Below are 17359 nucleotides of genomic sequence, written 5' to 3'. Positions count from 1 at the left end.
CAGGTTTCACTAATTGTGTACTAGAGAGTGAAGGAGTAAATCAGACCTGCCACCAGCAGAATGGGATGTTTATCCGGGTGAAGCTCCATCTGTCGAGCTATCCAGGGTCCGTCGAAGTGAGCGTACCACCAGCCTTTCTTTGTGTTCTGAGGGTCTTTGAACTGATCTCCGGGTCGGACGAAGGGAATACGGAAGAAGCGCTGCTGTCTGTTCAGCACAATTTCTTGCTGTCGAGGCAAGGCGGCCTGAACCGGGTTCTGTTGTGCTGGAGGACAAGAAACCTCGTATGAACACTGTCTGTAATGCTTATGCTATATATAACGTATGCATGCTCCTATGACATGGTCTTGTCATGTTTCGTGGGCACCATTATAACCAGACGTGACAAAATAAAACATTAAGTGACCAATCGGGAACATGTTGATTTGAACTATATATTTAACTTTTAATGGGTCAGTTTGAATAAAAATGAAAGTTTTGTCATTACTTACTCAGCATCACTTTGTTAAGCCTACCTTTCTTAAAATGTTTGTTTACAATGTAAGTCAATTGTGACAGACGCTCAAGCGTTAAAAACGTTTCCACGATAAAAAGACATTCAATTAATGGATTATATTTGATCAGTTTTGTTCGATCATTTACTGTATATACAGTATTAAATGTTGATCTGTCAGTGATGTTCTATCAACTGTAATTATTTTAAATATTGCTTTGCGTTGGTTTAGGTTAGTTAGCGAGTTACTGTGTTTTATTCGCAGTTCATTTAGTTTCGTTTCAGCCGCTGGGTTATTGTTTTGGTCTTACCTCTGAAGCCTTTGATATCAACTATTCCAAAATAAAACAGAGGAAAGGTTTTATCCTCACGCGGGACAGAGGAAAGACACTTGTGTCAGCGGTGTGATCTCTTACCGTACTCTGTGACGGCCTTCGGCGCTCGCTGGTCATCCTGAGCATTGCGTTTCTTGTTCTTTGACTTCCACGCGTGATAAACCTTCAATCTGCGGTGAAACTCCTCGCGACACGCAGCCAACAGCTCGATATCTACAGAGAAACAACACAGAGGTATGAAAGACATTTCTACCCATTGACATTAGATTACTCTGGAAGTTCTTTTCTTTTCTATAAACATCCCAAACTAAATCATATAATGTAAAGAACAAATAATTACGGGAGTTATGTTGTTAGTAAGAAATGAAGGACACTACTTTGATAGTAGTGGACAAAAAGGTTCCCTGAAAATGACTTAAGTAACTTTTTTTTTTTTTAAGGGTACTTTGTATAAATGTGTTTCTATTTACATGCAAAATATATGTATCTACTTAAGAAAATTCTGTATTCTGTAATTCTTTTGTTCCCAGTAATAGAGGAGAGACCGAAGGGTTTCATTCTCACCGCAGGACGTATTGATGGCATCTCGTAACTCGGCATATTTCCACTTGCTGAGTTCATATTTCTTGACATCGGCTGCAGTGTTTGTGGCCGTCACCTGTGGCGCTCTGAATCCAAAACAGCAAAACAAAATAACACCAAAGGAAGGATTAAAAGAGAAATATGCAAATGATTCATTCAGATGCCTGATACACAAGTGTCTGTGTTTTCTGATTAAAGCAAAAAAATGTTTTAACAATAGTCCAGCTATTTTTTTTAAAACACATTATTTATCTGGTACAAAAACAAATTATGACAAATGTTCACAAAATATTATTACAAAGTAAATCATTAAATAAAGCGTTTATTTGCAAAAACAGATAACTAAATGTTAAAAAAATCCTATTTTAATTATGTCATCATGTTTTTTTTTTTTGAGTTGGTATTACCTAATTAAAATGCACAATAAAAAAAAACATGGTTTTTGATTGAAACATTGATTTTTTAATTGATCTGTTTTTGCAAATATCTCTTCAAGTGCATATTGAATATCAAAAGGATTATAATATATGAAGAGTTTGGTTCCAAAATGAGATAACAAACGTTTTTGTTTTTCATAAATCATGTTTTTATCATGTTTTTATTGTGTTAGTTAGCTGTTTTTTTTAGTTATTACGGCTTAAATCAAAACAAACCAACTGCAGTTTGATTGATATTAATTGGAATGCACAATAAAAAAATATGATTTTTGGAACCAAACTCTTCATATATTTATTATAATGTCTTTGATTCTGTTATTTAATTTTAATTACTACTGTTGACCAAATATTTATTGTGTTATGTGAAAAAAGCAGCTTGGGTAAACTATGAAAACTAGCAGTAAATATTATGAATGAACAACAAAACAAACAAACATGTTTGTGAGAGTTATTCCATCAAAAAGAACAACCGACCACAGATGACCAACGATCACCGTCACTTCCAGAAACAGAATAAAGTGATGAAATAGGAGTGGGTTTTTTTTCAGATTGTTTTGTGGAAAAGGTTATTTTTATGTAGTAATTCAAACAAACCCCTCCACCCACCGAGCCAGAAGATCAGACATTTCCTGCGCCATTTCTTCCCTAAAGAACATGATGATCAACCACACACACGTTAGTACATCACAAAACATTAGTAGTAAACTTCAAGAAACAAAAAAAAAGAATTTCCTTCAGTTTTGGATTTAAAATGGAGACTTGAATGATTAAGAACGCTGAATTTGTCGCTATTTGAAGCCCTTTTGCCTGCTGTCGTTCCATTCACACAAAGTTCATAACTAGTATAATGAGCCCATCGAATCATTTGTAACTAAATGATATTTGATTTGAAATACTGAGACTGTAACCTACATGGTCAAGCTCTTGAGGTTTTGTGGTGGTGCAACGCTGTAAACACACACAGAGTACAAACATGAAACACGGTGATGGACACCTCCATCAGTTATTCAAGCACATACTGTAAGATTTACAATCCCACCACCAGTAAAGCTTAAAGCAACGTTGACGCGACGCTCTGTCGACAGCATCTGTGTCACAATGTCCGTTATCACAAACATACAGCCGCCGACACAATGAAGAGACCGTTTCAAAATGATCGGTTCTGATTTCAAATGTATTATTTATAGGTATGTGCTGTTTGACCTGTGAAAGTGTCTAAATGATCCTCTGGACATGAGGTCACATCTGCTTCTCACAGTCTCGCCCCATACACTGTCATTACTGTACATGTGCTTGGGAATAAAAACGATTGACAGATGTCACAGATGCCGTTTGTGCAGCTTTGCATGAAAACGAACACGTGCGTGTGCGTGTAATGCATTTTATTGTTGTGTAGTGCAGGTTCGGGTTCAGGAGGTGTAACACCGCTGCGCTCAAACGAGACGAGCTGAAGGTTGAGAGCGCTCTGACAGTACCTGCGCGGTCCAGCGTCCACGGGCGACTCTTCTGGGATCAGCTCCGCCTCACTCTGAGCGATCCGCAGGGCGAGCTCTCGGTCCCGACGCTCCTGCTCCAGCACCACCTGACGGGCCGTGTCCTGCTCTCGCTCCGCCTCCAGCTGCTGCTCCATCTCCTCCTGACGACGTCACACAACACCAGCATCACATGAAGAAGAGGAGGAAATTTGTGTGGAGATAGACGTCCTTTCAGGGACAAGAAAAGAAAGAGTAGGAGTGTGCGAGCGTGAGCTGACCTGCAGTCTCTTTTCTTCTTCCTCACGTTTCTTACGCTCTTCCTCTTCCTGTTTCCTCTTCAGCTCCATCCCTGCTTTCCTGAGAGACAGACACACACCACTTCAATCATGTAAAGACAGACTGTTCTTTCCCTTCTGATGAACGTGAAGGAAGTAATGAGTTTGTCTCACTCTCAAGTCATAAACCACAGAAGCATGTTATGAAAGTCATCCAAAGGACTGTTGTGCTACATGTTCTATTGTCATTTGATCCCTTTGATAAAGAATCAAAGTCGAAATCTTCATCTCGGAAGTTATGTGGATGAAACTAATGCTATTGGTTCTCAAGTATCATGTGACTGAACTGCTGTCGCCATATTTGATTTTTGCCAAATAACAGAGGTGGACATTCCTCATGTATTTTTACTCTCAAGTACAGCTTTAAATATCTGTATTTTTACAAATATCATAGTTTTTACTCCACTACATTTCAGGAATAAATGTCGTTTTTAATACCTTTAAATACTCAAGTACAAGCTCAAATCTTGTACTTTTACTTCTGATGTTTTACTACTTTTCAAAGGTGGAAAGTACTAGATGTACTTCAATTCTGTATTAAAGATAAAAAAAACATGTAAAATGTATTCATGAAATGTAGTGGACTATACGCATGACATGTGCTTTATTATGTAGCGAAATAGTTTTCCAAAGTAAAAGCACTCTCGTCAAGTACAGATACTTAAAAAAAAGTCCCCGTGAACCAGAAGTTAAGATTGTTTTTACTGACACGTTTCCGAAATGTAGACCGAGAAATAGTGGGCGTGGCTTTCACGGCGATTTAACTGGATGTATAAAAGCAGCGGTTGCATTTGAAATGGAACTGGGAGACGGACAGTTTAAGGGGAGGAGTTAACGGCCGTCTAACATACCTCATTAGAGATGGATAGTCACTAGAGGGCGGAAGTGCATTTTCAGCTTTTACATTTACATTTATTCATTTGGCAGATGCTTTTCTCCAAAGCGACTTACAAGTAGTAACTGAAGATTTTGAGGACACAGGAATTTTAAAATGAGAATGACCCACATTGATAAACTATTTACTATTTACGCTGCAATATTTCATGAAAAAACAGAAATGGTCATTTTTCATTTCACCGGGACTTTAAGTATCGTCCCACTAACAATGACTTCAATTTCAGCAGAAGCTTCATGTTTTCAGTAGTTAAGCGTGACTCACAGACGTCTTTCCTCCTCCTCTTGTTTGCGTCTCTGTTCCTCCTCCTCGCGTCTCTTCTTCTCTTTCTCCATCTCCTCTTGGATGTGTTTCAGACGCTCCATCTCCTCCTCCTCCTGTTTCTTCTTCTGCATGGTGTTGAGCAGCTCCTGAGATCTCGTCACCAGAGCCTGATGCTCATGATCGATGTCCAAGCGGCTCATGACGCTGGTCTGAAGACAAATGCATTACTTTTAAATACAGACATGACACAAATCAACCAGGTACACCGACAGTCAATTTCTCCACCCATAGCGATTATTCAGAGTGATATCGGCCGATAGCGATTGTGAAGATGAAATGAATAGCTCTTAACTTTCTGAATGTTATTCATTCATTTAACGACTATTAATATTGAAACTCAAACATTTTCTATATACAGAGCACACGTTGATTGCATTTTCTGTTTTGACTGACATGATATATTTACATTTACGTTTAGTCATTTAGCAGACATGGAGTCACTGGCTGATAGCCGATAGTGTGAAAACATCTCAACGGTGCATTCTGACCTCACCTTTGATTATTAAAATGTGTTTTCATGTCTCATTTATCGTGCATATTAAAGCCGTTTCGCACACCTTTAGCTTGAGTATGTGTCTGTCAATAGAGGTATCGAGATCCTGCATGTGTTTGCTCATCTCCTGTTTGCCCTCCTTTAATCCAGACACCACTTCATTCAACTTCTCCATCCTCTTCTTCAGGTTCCGAGCCTTCACCAGACCTTCAATACTAACACACACACACTGTTCAACATCTGGCTTTAAAGAGCTTATATCAATAAAGACGGGTCATATTTAAAGCGGATGTCATTTTGTAAGTGTTGTTACGCAGTGATGCGTGTTGATATGATACCGTGGTTTGTGTTTTCTCTTGCACAGCCACATGCGGACGGTCTTCTGCATCTGGACACACGCTCGGCTTCGACACAACATCTTATTCTTCACTGAGAGAGGACGACACGCAAAATAAACTCCATGACTACAACTGATGTTCTTGCATCATAAGTAATGTAGCTTTCATATTCAAACCTACTATACAACATTCACTTCCTTCTAATAAACAGAACAAGGTTATTTAGGTTTACTCAAATTTCTGTTCCTTGAAATCAAATCAAGTATTGATCTAAAAAACGAGGGAAAAAACGTTGCCTCAAAAATGAACTGAAATAAAGCGCTAAAATGATAAGAACAAACAAAAACTCAAATAAATAAAAATGAAATAATCTTATATGGCAACACAACAATTAAGCAAATTACAAAAGCATACACCAAAATTGCTAAAACTTTAGAAAGCTCATTTAAAATCAAAACTATAATAAATGTTACAGAAATTTGAATGCAAACAAATACATGAATGCTTTACAATGAAATGGTATTTTAAATGATTTTGTGCCTTCATCTTGGTTTGGGGGCACAGAGTGAATAAAGAAAAGATTTGTTAACCGTTTAATCATATTTGGTGATTTCCATTTTTTTGCATCAATTAAAAATCAAAAACGTGGATATAAAAGGTTTCACAAGGTGAGCGCCGATATGCATTGAATCATTGATTTGATTTGATAAATGTGACATACTTACAGTGAATTGCATGTAGTGCATTAGTGAACTGAAAGCGTTTTGTGACGTACATTTGATAACAGAGAGCGCACACCACTGGACTTTCTTCCAGCGACTGCAGATGAGCCATTTATTCACACGCTTGACCAGTTCAGCCAGATGATCCGGATCAGACTTCATGATCTGATCAAACTCTGCGAACTGACACAACACATAACGGTCATCTTCAACTCACTCAGACTGATGCTCGCATCCAGCAGGGTTATCAGAAGAATAATCTCCTTCCTGTATTGCAATCCTAACGTGACATGAGAAAAAAGATCCGTATCGCAGCGAATCAACAGCTGGATGACAGAACCTGACAAACTCACATTTCTCCAAATATCAAACGCAACCAAAAACATCAGAAACGACAGTTTGCATTAGGAATGTCTTGAACGAAATCCCTTTCAAAAAGGATTTGGAAGACCCTGTTAGTATTATTCAAGTAAACAGAGCGATGTTTCACCTTTCCAGGTCTGAAGAAAACTTTGGTCAAACCAAATTTATAATCCTTTTCGTTCAGGCCGAGAGCTTTGAATAGAGCCTGTAGAGAAACAACACAATGACACATCTCCTCAGCAAACGCTGCCATGTAACGCAACATGATGAGGCGACTGGATGAAAAGCGTCACCCACCTTACAGAAGAGCCGCGGGTCCAGACGGGTGAGTTTGGAGGGCATGTACTCCTTGTACATGTTGTAGAGCTCATGGAAGGGCGCTCGCGAGGGGAATCCACCCTGCATCAGATCCAACACTGACACCATCCCTGAGAGAAACAAACACACACTACACGTGAAACACACGCAGAGTGAGACATTTCATCCTGCTGACATCATGCTAAAGTGATTGATTAAAGAGTGTGTCGGAGAGAGAGAGTGTGTGTGTGTAAGGGTGCGTGTTTGTGTTAACCTGAGCACTGGAGTTGTGAGAGAATATGCGCCCCCTCAAACTGATGACTGATCATCTTCAGATTGGGCTTTACACAGCGGATAAAACTTGAACCCTTAAACACACAACACGGCAGCTTTGAACAACACCCGTGTCTCCCAGAACATGTCTCTCACACTGAACACTAAATGAGTGCCTCTGATAACTCACGGTACTGCGCAGTTTGTCCAGAAGAATATTCAACTGTGTCTGTAAGAAACACATATGACACAGAAAACTCAAAACACGGTTGTTTGTGTGTGATTGTAACGGTCGCTCAGTCATTACATGCAACAACAAATGTTCAACTTTCTGTGGAATCTTTTAACGTGTAATATAACATGTTCATAAAGCACGTTTGCTGTGATGATACGAAGAGTGTAACGTGCGCATGAACGCAGATGTCAGACCTTGAACTTGTTGCCGACGCTGATGAAGCTCAACTTTCCGGCTTTCTGTCTGGTGTCTTTCGAGTGGTTTGAGTTCTCAAAGAGTTCACCGATGAATTTATCCTTCGACTCGCTCACCAGACACGCCAGTGACGTGTGAAGAGCATCATTATTCTTCTCAACAAACTGAGTCTGAAAGACAACGTCACACATTTAGCATGCACTGAAAATACAAAAGCATTCAAAGACAGATCGATGCATTTAACCTCAGTCGTCACGTGCACGTCTCATCTGAATACTGCCAATGTATTGGCCATAAGGGTGCTGGAATACAACTAATGGAATGTGTGTGTGTGTGTGTGTGTGTGTACCGTCTCATAGCAGACGGCTCCAGCAAAGTGTCTTATAATAAAACCCTCGTCATCTCTGACGTTTCTGTGAACCGTCAGCTTGGACTTTCTGGGAACCTGCGGGACAAGAGACATTTAACTTGTAAAGCAGAGAGAGAAGACGATGAAATGACATGTGATGTATGACTCACGGTCAAGCGGAAATGATCCTTGTGTTTGTTGTGTACAGTGTCAGTGAAGTGCTGGTCGCTGGGTTGAGGTAGCCGGTTCTCTTCATCCAAAATATCCAAGATGCCAACAAGTTTAGACTCGACAAGATCTATATGACAGAATCAACTCCATAAACAAGCACACAGGCAGGGTTCATGTGTCTAATAAAGTGTGACATGGGTGATTGTCACGAAATATTGGTCTCAAGATGTCAAACATGATTTTCTTAAAAACACAATTTATTTCCTTTATATTCATGTTAAACAAGGTACGACATGTTTAAAAGCATTCGTTTAAAAACCTTTACTGACAGTTTAACACAATTTGAACATTTTTTACAAAAAAGGCCTTAAAAAATCTCATTACCGTAACCATTTAAAACTGTCAATCCCATAGCATGTTTTGTGATGCCTGAGCAAGTTTTTATCAATCATACAAAATAAGACACCGATGAAGTAGATTTCAATAGGAAATTATACATGTAACACTTTTTAAATGTGGAAAACTACCTGTTTCGGTAATGAGAATGGAAAAAGTCGTAGAGAATATAACGTTTTTAACTAGAACAAAATAAAGTCATCTGTTAACCTGTTAGCCAACTGAAAGGTACTGGGAGATGTGTTTCTTCACATCAAATCAAACATGATGTAAATATATTTGTGTGTGTGTGTGTGTGTGTGTAAACAGCGTTTTAAATATGTTACGGAGGATGAGAACATCAGTCATGGACACTTCTTTCTTCCACGATTTCTTCATTTTTATTATACATGAATATTCTGTTAATGATATTTTGTCATTTGAGAACATCAAGTCGAACATCCAACTGTTTTAATTTTACTCTGTTTAAATAACACTTATTACGCGGCTCGTTGGAATGCTTGATTCTGATTGGCCAGTCGCGACATTTGCAGGTTCGTTATTCCCAGATAACAACCTCTCAAAACTAATAACACACGGTAACCCGGATGCAGCAAATCATTTTGACAGTTTTTTTTTTTTGACAAATTAAATATAAATATGTCTTTTAATCACATATATGACATTGTATTTACAAATGATTCAACCAAATTGCCTGTTCGTGACATTTGAACGCCGTTTCTTACCTTAAAACCGAAAGTAAACGGCTTTTCCTCACAGAAGGTCTGCATTCGGTAAAAATGAGCTAATAAAATATTTCAAATTCACATTTTTTTTCTCATGTGGCAAGTAGCGCTGTAATAAGCGGGATAATGTACAAGCAGCCGGCTGTTATCGCAAAATGAGCCCCTTCGGTGTGATACAAGTGACCACACTGTCAGGGCTTATTTCTGCAATAACAACCGGCTGCTTGTACATTATCCCTTACAAAACGCACTCAAATCATAACGCATTACGGTAATGAGAATTTCAGCAGAAAAAGCAATAAAACTCACAAAAAATGAATTCCTTCTTTAAAACTATACTTTGTTCAAGGTAGAGAACACAATTATGTTTATTATGATCATTTTTTGTGTTACCGAATTATATGTTTTATAATGAAGTCTTTACTGCCATGATGTGTCAGTGGTTTCGTGAGAATGACCCATATTGTATTTACAGAATGTAAAAATATATGTAGTGTATATATGAGATACAGACCGATACAGTCCTGATTATCCACGTAATGCACTTCATTCACTCCCAGACCTTCTCTCTGATACAACTCCTGCTCCTGTCAACCAAACACACAACACAAACATCAACTCCTGAATATTATTTAAGCAACCCAGTTAGTCTAGGCAATTCCAGTGTTATGGATGTGACATAAACTCTTGTTACCAATATATTGAAACATCTGTTTATATTTGACTAAACCCCTGTTGATAGAGTCTAGACATCAGAAGCCTCCTTTTTAAAAAAAGGGAAATAAACATGTGTTACGGTTGTGACACCGTTTATGAGAGACGACATACTATGTTGAATTTCTGAGAATTAAAATGCATAAACCAGAAGCAATAATACCCAACAAATGAGGAAGGGATGTCACTTCATAGAACATAAAGCAGTTTTTATATTTAAATTTTCATGTGCCAATTTATGAGGAATATGGAGCTTTATGGATGTGACAATTCTGAGAGCGGCATTTGCCTGACTGTGGAAAATCATGCATTAAAAATAAATTATTTAAAAACTTCCGAGAGAGACCTCTCATGGGTTTTCAAATGACCAAATGTTGACATCTGAGCTAAGGTGAAAACCTTTGGTAAAAACCTTATTTTTTCATCTTAATGTTGACATTTGCATGGAATTGCCCGTCTTTAAATGAAAATGTGTCAGACTATAAATTTGACCTTCCGTAAATGTTTAACGCTGTAACATCCTGTAGACCTACAAATGAATCAACAAGGATGCTATCCATATAGTCATCATTTGAGTTTTAAAATCTGGTTTTGATTGGTTATGGATCAGTGTCAGTCACACACAGTGTTGGGCAAGTAACTTGGAAAAAGTAATTAATTACTAGTTACTAATTACATAGAGTAATTTGTACAGTTATCTAATTATACTTTCCAAAAATATTTCATTATCTAAATCCTACATCAACCTTGATTAGTTAAGTGATTCAAGGATAGACATGAAAGGGCTCTTTTAATTCATTCAAATAAATCATATTAAACTACAAAAAGTATTATTATTAACTGACCAAAGTATACAAATGTGAGAATTATACATTAAAGCACAGATTTTAAAGTCAGACTTTGAATTTTGATGTCAATTCCACTATTGCGCACACATATATTACACAAAGTATTTAGTTTAATTACATCAGAAGTAACTGTAATTAGAGTAGAGTAATCCCTTACTTTACTTGTTCAAGGGAAAAGTACTTCAATTACAGTAACTAATTACTTAGTAATTAGTTCCACCCAACACTGCACACGGGTCTGCGTGTCTTACCTCTTTGAGAATGCGCTCATTGAAGAACTGCTGGAGTTTCTCATTGCAGTAGTTAATGCAGAACTGCTCAAAGCTGTTGTGTTCAAAATACTCTGCAGGAACGAAAACACATCACATTTACACACACGGTTTGGTTTTTCATCAAGAATCATCCGTCTCAGAATTCGTATTTTTCCTAGCTAGCTAAAATGAGAAATTCAAGTCAATTTAAAAAATAAAATGTATTCAAAGCCATCGTGACTTAGTCAATTAGTGTCTTAAATAAATAACAAACATGTTTAAGTGAAACATTTCATGTAAAAAAAGCTTTGTTGACATTTTTAAATGAAATCTTTCAAAAATATTTCGATTGCATTTGTGGGCATTTTTCTCATTCACGTACATTCAGCAGATGCTAAATGAGTACAGAAGTAAACAAGTCAAAGTACAAAAAACAAGTTTTTAAAACGTAACAATAAAAACGAACAATAAAAGAAGGATTCTTAAATAAATATGAAAATAAATGATACACAAATTCTCACTAAAGCCCTGTGACACACGGAGATAAAGAAGAGTTTGATGGATAGCGGCGATCATGACGTCATACCGAATCCAGCGATGTCCAGTACGCCTATGAAGTTAGCCGACGAGTCGAATGGGAAGCACTGGTTGATTCTGGTGACCACATGATCAAAGAGTCGACTGTAGATGGCTTTAGCCAGAGCGTCACGAGCGCTGCTGGCCTGCTCCACCTTCAGAGGAACCCTGCACAACATCACAAACATCTGCTCGTTCACACGTCATCGAACTCACAAATCCTCATGAATCGAAACGTTGAAATGCTTTCAAATCCACCACTGACGCAATTTTACTTCAGTCGATTCTTTGCATTTCAAGCGGTTCAAATGCAAAGAACTGTATTGTTGTACGAGAATGATTCAAGCGACTCTTACTTGATGGCCTTGCCTTTAGCGCCCCCTGCTGTCTGCATGACTCTGGTGGTCAGACTGACCCTCAGGTCTTCTTCATCCAGACCCAAGAGCTCAGCACAGAACTCCAGAGACTGACTGCATGCCTTCTTTAGGTTACAGCCACCTGTCTACACACGTGTGAATATCAACTCATTTAGCACTTCACCATACACATTTTGTCCAATTTGCTTTTGTCCAGTCAGATGCTCTCTAGAGCGATGGTGTCCCAGCTAGATTCTGTTCTCGGTTTTGTAAACCCTCCGCGTGTTCACCTGAAGTGCTGCCGGCCTCCTCAAAATCAATGTTCCCGAGATGTAAAACTCCAGCCACCACCCTGAACAGATTCAGTTTCTCCGTGTCGTCCAGACCGATCTTCTTCATGGCTTCACACATTCTGTTGAAGTCTGCGTGGTCGTCCAGCAGAGGATCCTTCAATGAGCCGGCCTTCAGATGCTGAGGAACCACAGTAAAGTGAGACACGGATCGATGTCTTCATGATAACAAACACATCACATCATTCACGTTACACCCGACCACCAACCCCAGCGTTGAAAAAAGGTTGCTCTTAAAAATAATGCGTTACTATTGCTTTTTTAAGCTCACTCTCTTCAAGACGTTCCTGGTGTTTTTTATTGTAAAGTTGCACTCGTGTTTAACACCGGAATGCGAACAACATAACCTACTGCATATGACACCTTCATTTTATTTTACTGTAAAAACACAATTATTATATTCTAACCGCTTCTCTTGTTACTTTGTGTGGCTAAGCTTAAGCTATGGCCTAGAGATTTTAAGGAAAAGTTTACTTTGCGATAATAAAGATAAAGGGCCCTATCACACACCCGGCGCAATGAGGCGCAAGTTTTTTTGCTAGTTTCAGCCCGACGCAGTTCTCGTTTTCCCGTCCTGCGCTGTGTTGTTTAAATAGCAAATGCATTTGCGCGCCCATGGCCGTGTTGGTCTAAAAAAAGAGGTGTTTTCAGGCGCATTGTTGGCGCGTTGCTATTTAGACCAACTCAAACCTGGTCTAAAGTCAATGGCGCAATATTTTTGCGTTATTTAAAGAGCGCTTTAGTAGAAAATGCGCCTCTGGGCGGGTCCACAACGCGCTTTCACTTTATTTATTACACAGAGGGAAGCGCAGCAGCACACAAACATGCCAAATATAAAAATAAATGGAGTACAATGTAAAAGATGATTATTGTGGACATAAAGAGAAAAATCCGGCTTGTCCTGTAGATGCCTCATTTCTCTTGAGAAGCGACCCATCTTTGCTCTTGCAAAGTCCACCGTGTAAGTAGCGAATCCGCCATGGCGCAAGCGCAACTGGCTCTTAAAGGGAATGAGAGGTGAGACTCTGATTGGTTTACTGCACGTTACGCCCAAAAAACACCCATTACTCATTAAGAGAATCGGGACAACCCATTTAGACCATGCGCCCGGGCACGCCAACCGGTTTCCCATCGTTAAACTAGCAAAAGTGGATTCGGACACACCCTGAGTGCACCTGCGCTTGCGCTTAGATCGTTAAAATAGGGCCCATAGACTTCATTAAGTCTAGTGCAAGAGTTTTGAGTTATGGTCTTTTTTGTGAAGTTTTTTACACATTTAGGTCTAGTCCAAACGTACACGGGTATTTTTATAAACGGATTTCTTCCTTCTTCGCTTAAAAAAAAATCACGTCCACACGAAAATGCAAAAACACGCTATGAAGCGCTGTCAAGAGCATGCCAAACCAACAGGTGGCGATGTAACACTAATACAAAGCATAGCTGCACTGAAAAAAGGTTTTCAAGCAGTACTTCATCCAATTAATAATTTGTCTTTCAGTTCATCTTAAAATTATTAGTTTGATTTTTGAAGTTATATTTTTTTAGTTTAAAACATTGTTAAATATAAATATTTTTAATTAACAGTTCAACTAAGAAATTTTAGTTTTAACGAATGTACAATTTATAGGTTACACACTCAGGCCAGTGCATGCGCATTAAACACAAACCTCGTCCAGTCTAGGGCTGTGTATTGGCAAGTGCCTCCCGATACGATACATATCACGATAGATGGGTCACGATTCAATACATTGCTATGTATTTCGATACGATACACATTTGCGATATATTGCAATACTTTAAATAGAAAATGTCAAAAGTAGAGCTAGAAATACAACATGCTTTCTTTAAAGGATAAGGGGGGTTTTCTGTGAGGATAAGTGTAAAAACATCCCTTACCTCTGCAGAGTGGCCATGATGTGTGATGCATGGACCTTTAGATCAGAGGTTTGGGTGCTCAAACTGTGGGTCGTGCCCCTCAAGTGGGTAGCACAGGGGAATAAGGCGGCTCACGTCACAGTCACTTGGCTGTTGTGGTGCATTACAGTTAAAACACTGAACATGGGCAGTATAAAACCCCTGGTTCATCCATGCTGTAAATGAGCTGGTGTCACATATATAATCTCAATAAATGTCATTGTTACTTTTCTTAATAAACTTTTAGTCTAATGCACTGCAGTAGCCAGTGACTTGTGTCATGACCTGCGAAGCCTACAAACAGCATTATTTTATATAACTCATTACTCCATGACTTCTTGAAAACCTTTTTTCGGTGTGTCAACACTCCCGTTTTAGACGGGAGTCTCCCGTTTTTCACACCCTTCTCCCACCTCCCTCCCGTTTTGTTATTTCTCTCATGAAACTCACGTATTTCAGTTATTTCTCCTTTGAAACTCCCGGACCGACGGGAATCGAATTTAAACGGGAGCCGAAATGGAGTAGAGAGGATTCAGCGCTAAAAACTTTCTTATTAAACCGCTAAAGGTGCGCATATTCCACTCCGTGTTTTCCATTTAACGCTCGCTCCTCACATGCTTTTTAAAGCATGTCTGTCGTAATGTATTGTTTTTGTTCTTGGTCTACTGTAACAGTACTTTTGTCTGCCTGAAACCGATATCATCTTTTAACACCACATAAGCAGTTGTTGTTACTCTTTAATATGCCTTTACAAAAAAAAGTGTTATGAAAAGAGTGTTGTGGTCTGAAGACAACTCTGGAAAAAAAGCAGGTGTAATATAGTTTATTTCTAATATTTCCTGTACTGTGACTATAAGAGGTTCTTGTAAATAATAACTGCAATATGCAAACACTGGTTAATCCATCCATCCATGCAAAAAAAACATTCTGCTAACTAATAAACAAAGTTAAAACAACCGAACTACGGGGCGCATAAAGGGACAAACTGCTTGTACTTATTTAAACTGCGTTTAGATGCGTTTCATTTCTGACGTTGACTTGAGATCTCTGGCAAAATGTAAATATTAAATTAAAAATGTACCTTGTGGATATACCATTCATGGATTCATGGCCCTGTGAGCTGCATTACAGTCGGTCTTTTTTGTTCCTCTTGATTGTCATGGGTACATATACACCTGTGTTTGCCGTTGTGTTTTGTTTGTTGTTAGGTGAGTGTCATGTTTAATCGAGGAGTTTTCGTTTCCGTTTGATTGTGGTGTAAACTGCACAAGTGTGCGAGTGTAATTAAATACGTTTATTTTCATTGAGAATCTTAATTCAGCAGTTTAAAAATGTTAAGTAAGGGATAATGCACAGGCAGCCAAATGTTATCGCTGAATAATGCTGTGTTCACACCAAACGGGAATACTCGCGGGAATAGTTCGCTAGTGTCTTCAGTGTCAATGAGTGAATCGGGTTCCCGCCCAAGTTGAATCCCTTCGCGAGTTTGCGTCTATTCGCCTCTTTGCATTGACTTTGTATATCATTTACTCGCGCAAATCACTTAACACAGCATTAGCCCCGACAGTGCGCTCAGGGTCTTGTAGCACACTGAAGGGGTTTATTCTTGCGATAACAGCCGGCTGTCTGTACATTTTCCTTCTAATTACACGGCTACATACCTCATAAGTAAGTTATAAAATTTTATTAGCTCATTTCTAATGACCTTCCGCAAGGAAAACCGTTTACTTTCAGTTTTAAGGTAAGATAAAACAAATGCCAGGAACAGGTAATTTAGTTGAATCATTTGTAAATATAATGTCATAGATTTTATTAACGAATATATCGTTAAGACTTTACTTAAAGCATTAGTACAGTAGTAAACAGTAGTTTTAATTGATTAATTTTGCCTTGTAAATGCACCTTATAATGCATTGTAATGTCTCATGAATAATTGTAACAGTTAATACATTCTAACAGTTATTAATTCATTGTTATACTTTGCATTTTTAATTTGGTTATAATTCTTTACAACATTTAATGTATTACAACACACATTATGAACAATTATAATGCATCATACCCTTTAATGACCCTTTACAATGCATTATAATCAAAGGCTTTAAGTGTTACTAATATATTTATATTTGATTTTTGTGTAATATTAAACTGTGTCTGTCAAAATGATTTGCAGCATTCGGGTTATCATGTGTAGTTTTGAGCGGTTGTTATCTGGGCATATCAGCCCCAATCAGAATCAAGTATTCCAGAGTGCCGTGTAATAATACAAAATAATGAATTGTAATTTGTATTACTTTTTTCAAGTAGCTGGATAACTGTGTAAATGTATTAAGTGATATGTTACTTCAGAAAAGTTATCTGTTTTGATAACGTGTGTTATTTGTAATGGTGCAACTGAAATTGTCAAAGATGTTATGAGAAGATGGCGTCATCATATTTTTGGTCATGTAGTGCATAAAGCAGCTCATCAGGCATTTGAAGGGTATTTCTTTAAAGGCGGGGTGTCTGATTTCTCTTAGCCGTTGTTGATGTTCAAATCACCAGAACAAACCCACCCCTACCCCCATCTTTCGCTTTCGTCAGCGCTCGGCTCGGCTAATGTCCGTCCTGTGCACTGTGCACCTTACTGCTGATTGGCTACAAGGTTGTTTTGGTACTCGGCCCCACTCGGTTGTCTAAAGCGTAATTCGGAAATCGGTTACCCCGCCTTTAATGCTTGGTCTTAAAGGGATAGTTCACCCAAAAATGAAAATGGTGTATATGCACACGGGACAATGACGTCCTTCTGCTAAAATCTCAGCCAGCTAGGTCACTTCCGCTCTCATAGCGAGGGTATTTTTCACCAAGTGATAACGATGTGTACAGTAAGAAAACATTCACATTTCGGCGAACCGACACCGACAGCACTTCGGGTGAA

At 38.5% G+C, this 17359-nt stretch overlaps 1 protein-coding gene across 9 annotated transcripts in view; it reads right to left on the bottom strand.

The window, feature by feature from the left end:
• Positions 1–17359, bottom strand: part of myo6a (myosin VIa) — a 36963-nt gene that overhangs the window by 483 nt on the left and 19121 nt on the right. For 2 of the 9 annotated variants that reach the window (XM_057352551.1, XM_057352545.1), the window contains 24 exons: positions 12469–12649; positions 12179–12320; positions 11833–11990; positions 11247–11338; positions 9948–10020; positions 8312–8439; positions 8142–8237; positions 7792–7962; positions 7553–7591; positions 7364–7457; positions 7090–7220; positions 6920–6997; positions 6483–6612; positions 5708–5798; positions 5434–5584; positions 4817–5025; positions 3601–3679; positions 3323–3483; positions 2760–2795; positions 2454–2492; positions 1393–1496; positions 910–1041; positions 805–825; positions 47–265 (listed from right to left, as the gene is read on the bottom strand). In XM_057352551.1, the coding sequence (XP_057208534.1) occupies positions 47–265; positions 805–825; positions 910–1041; positions 1393–1496; positions 2454–2492; positions 2760–2795; positions 3323–3483; positions 3601–3679; positions 4817–5025; positions 5434–5584; positions 5708–5798; positions 6483–6612; positions 6920–6997; positions 7090–7220; positions 7364–7457; positions 7553–7591; positions 7792–7962; positions 8142–8237; positions 8312–8439; positions 9948–10020; positions 11247–11338; positions 11833–11990; positions 12179–12320; positions 12469–12649 (2755 nt within the window). The remainder of the gene's footprint in view (positions 1–46; positions 266–804; positions 826–909; positions 1042–1392; positions 1497–2453; positions 2493–2759; positions 2796–3322; positions 3484–3600; positions 3680–4816; positions 5026–5433; positions 5585–5707; positions 5799–6482; positions 6613–6919; positions 6998–7089; positions 7221–7363; positions 7458–7552; positions 7592–7791; positions 7963–8141; positions 8238–8311; positions 8440–9947; positions 10021–11246; positions 11339–11832; positions 11991–12178; positions 12321–12468; positions 12650–17359) is intronic. The other 7 variants (XM_057352554.1, XM_057352546.1, XM_057352552.1 and 4 more) reach the window with 4 other exon arrangements.

This window comes from Triplophysa rosa, linkage group LG15 (assembly GCF_024868665.1).
Source record: "Triplophysa rosa linkage group LG15, Trosa_1v2, whole genome shotgun sequence".
In the NCBI taxonomy this organism is placed as follows: Eukaryota; Metazoa; Chordata; class Actinopteri; order Cypriniformes; family Nemacheilidae; genus Triplophysa; species Triplophysa rosa.
Note: the sequence above shows the minus strand (reverse complement) of the source record. Positions and strands in the feature narration are given on the sequence as shown.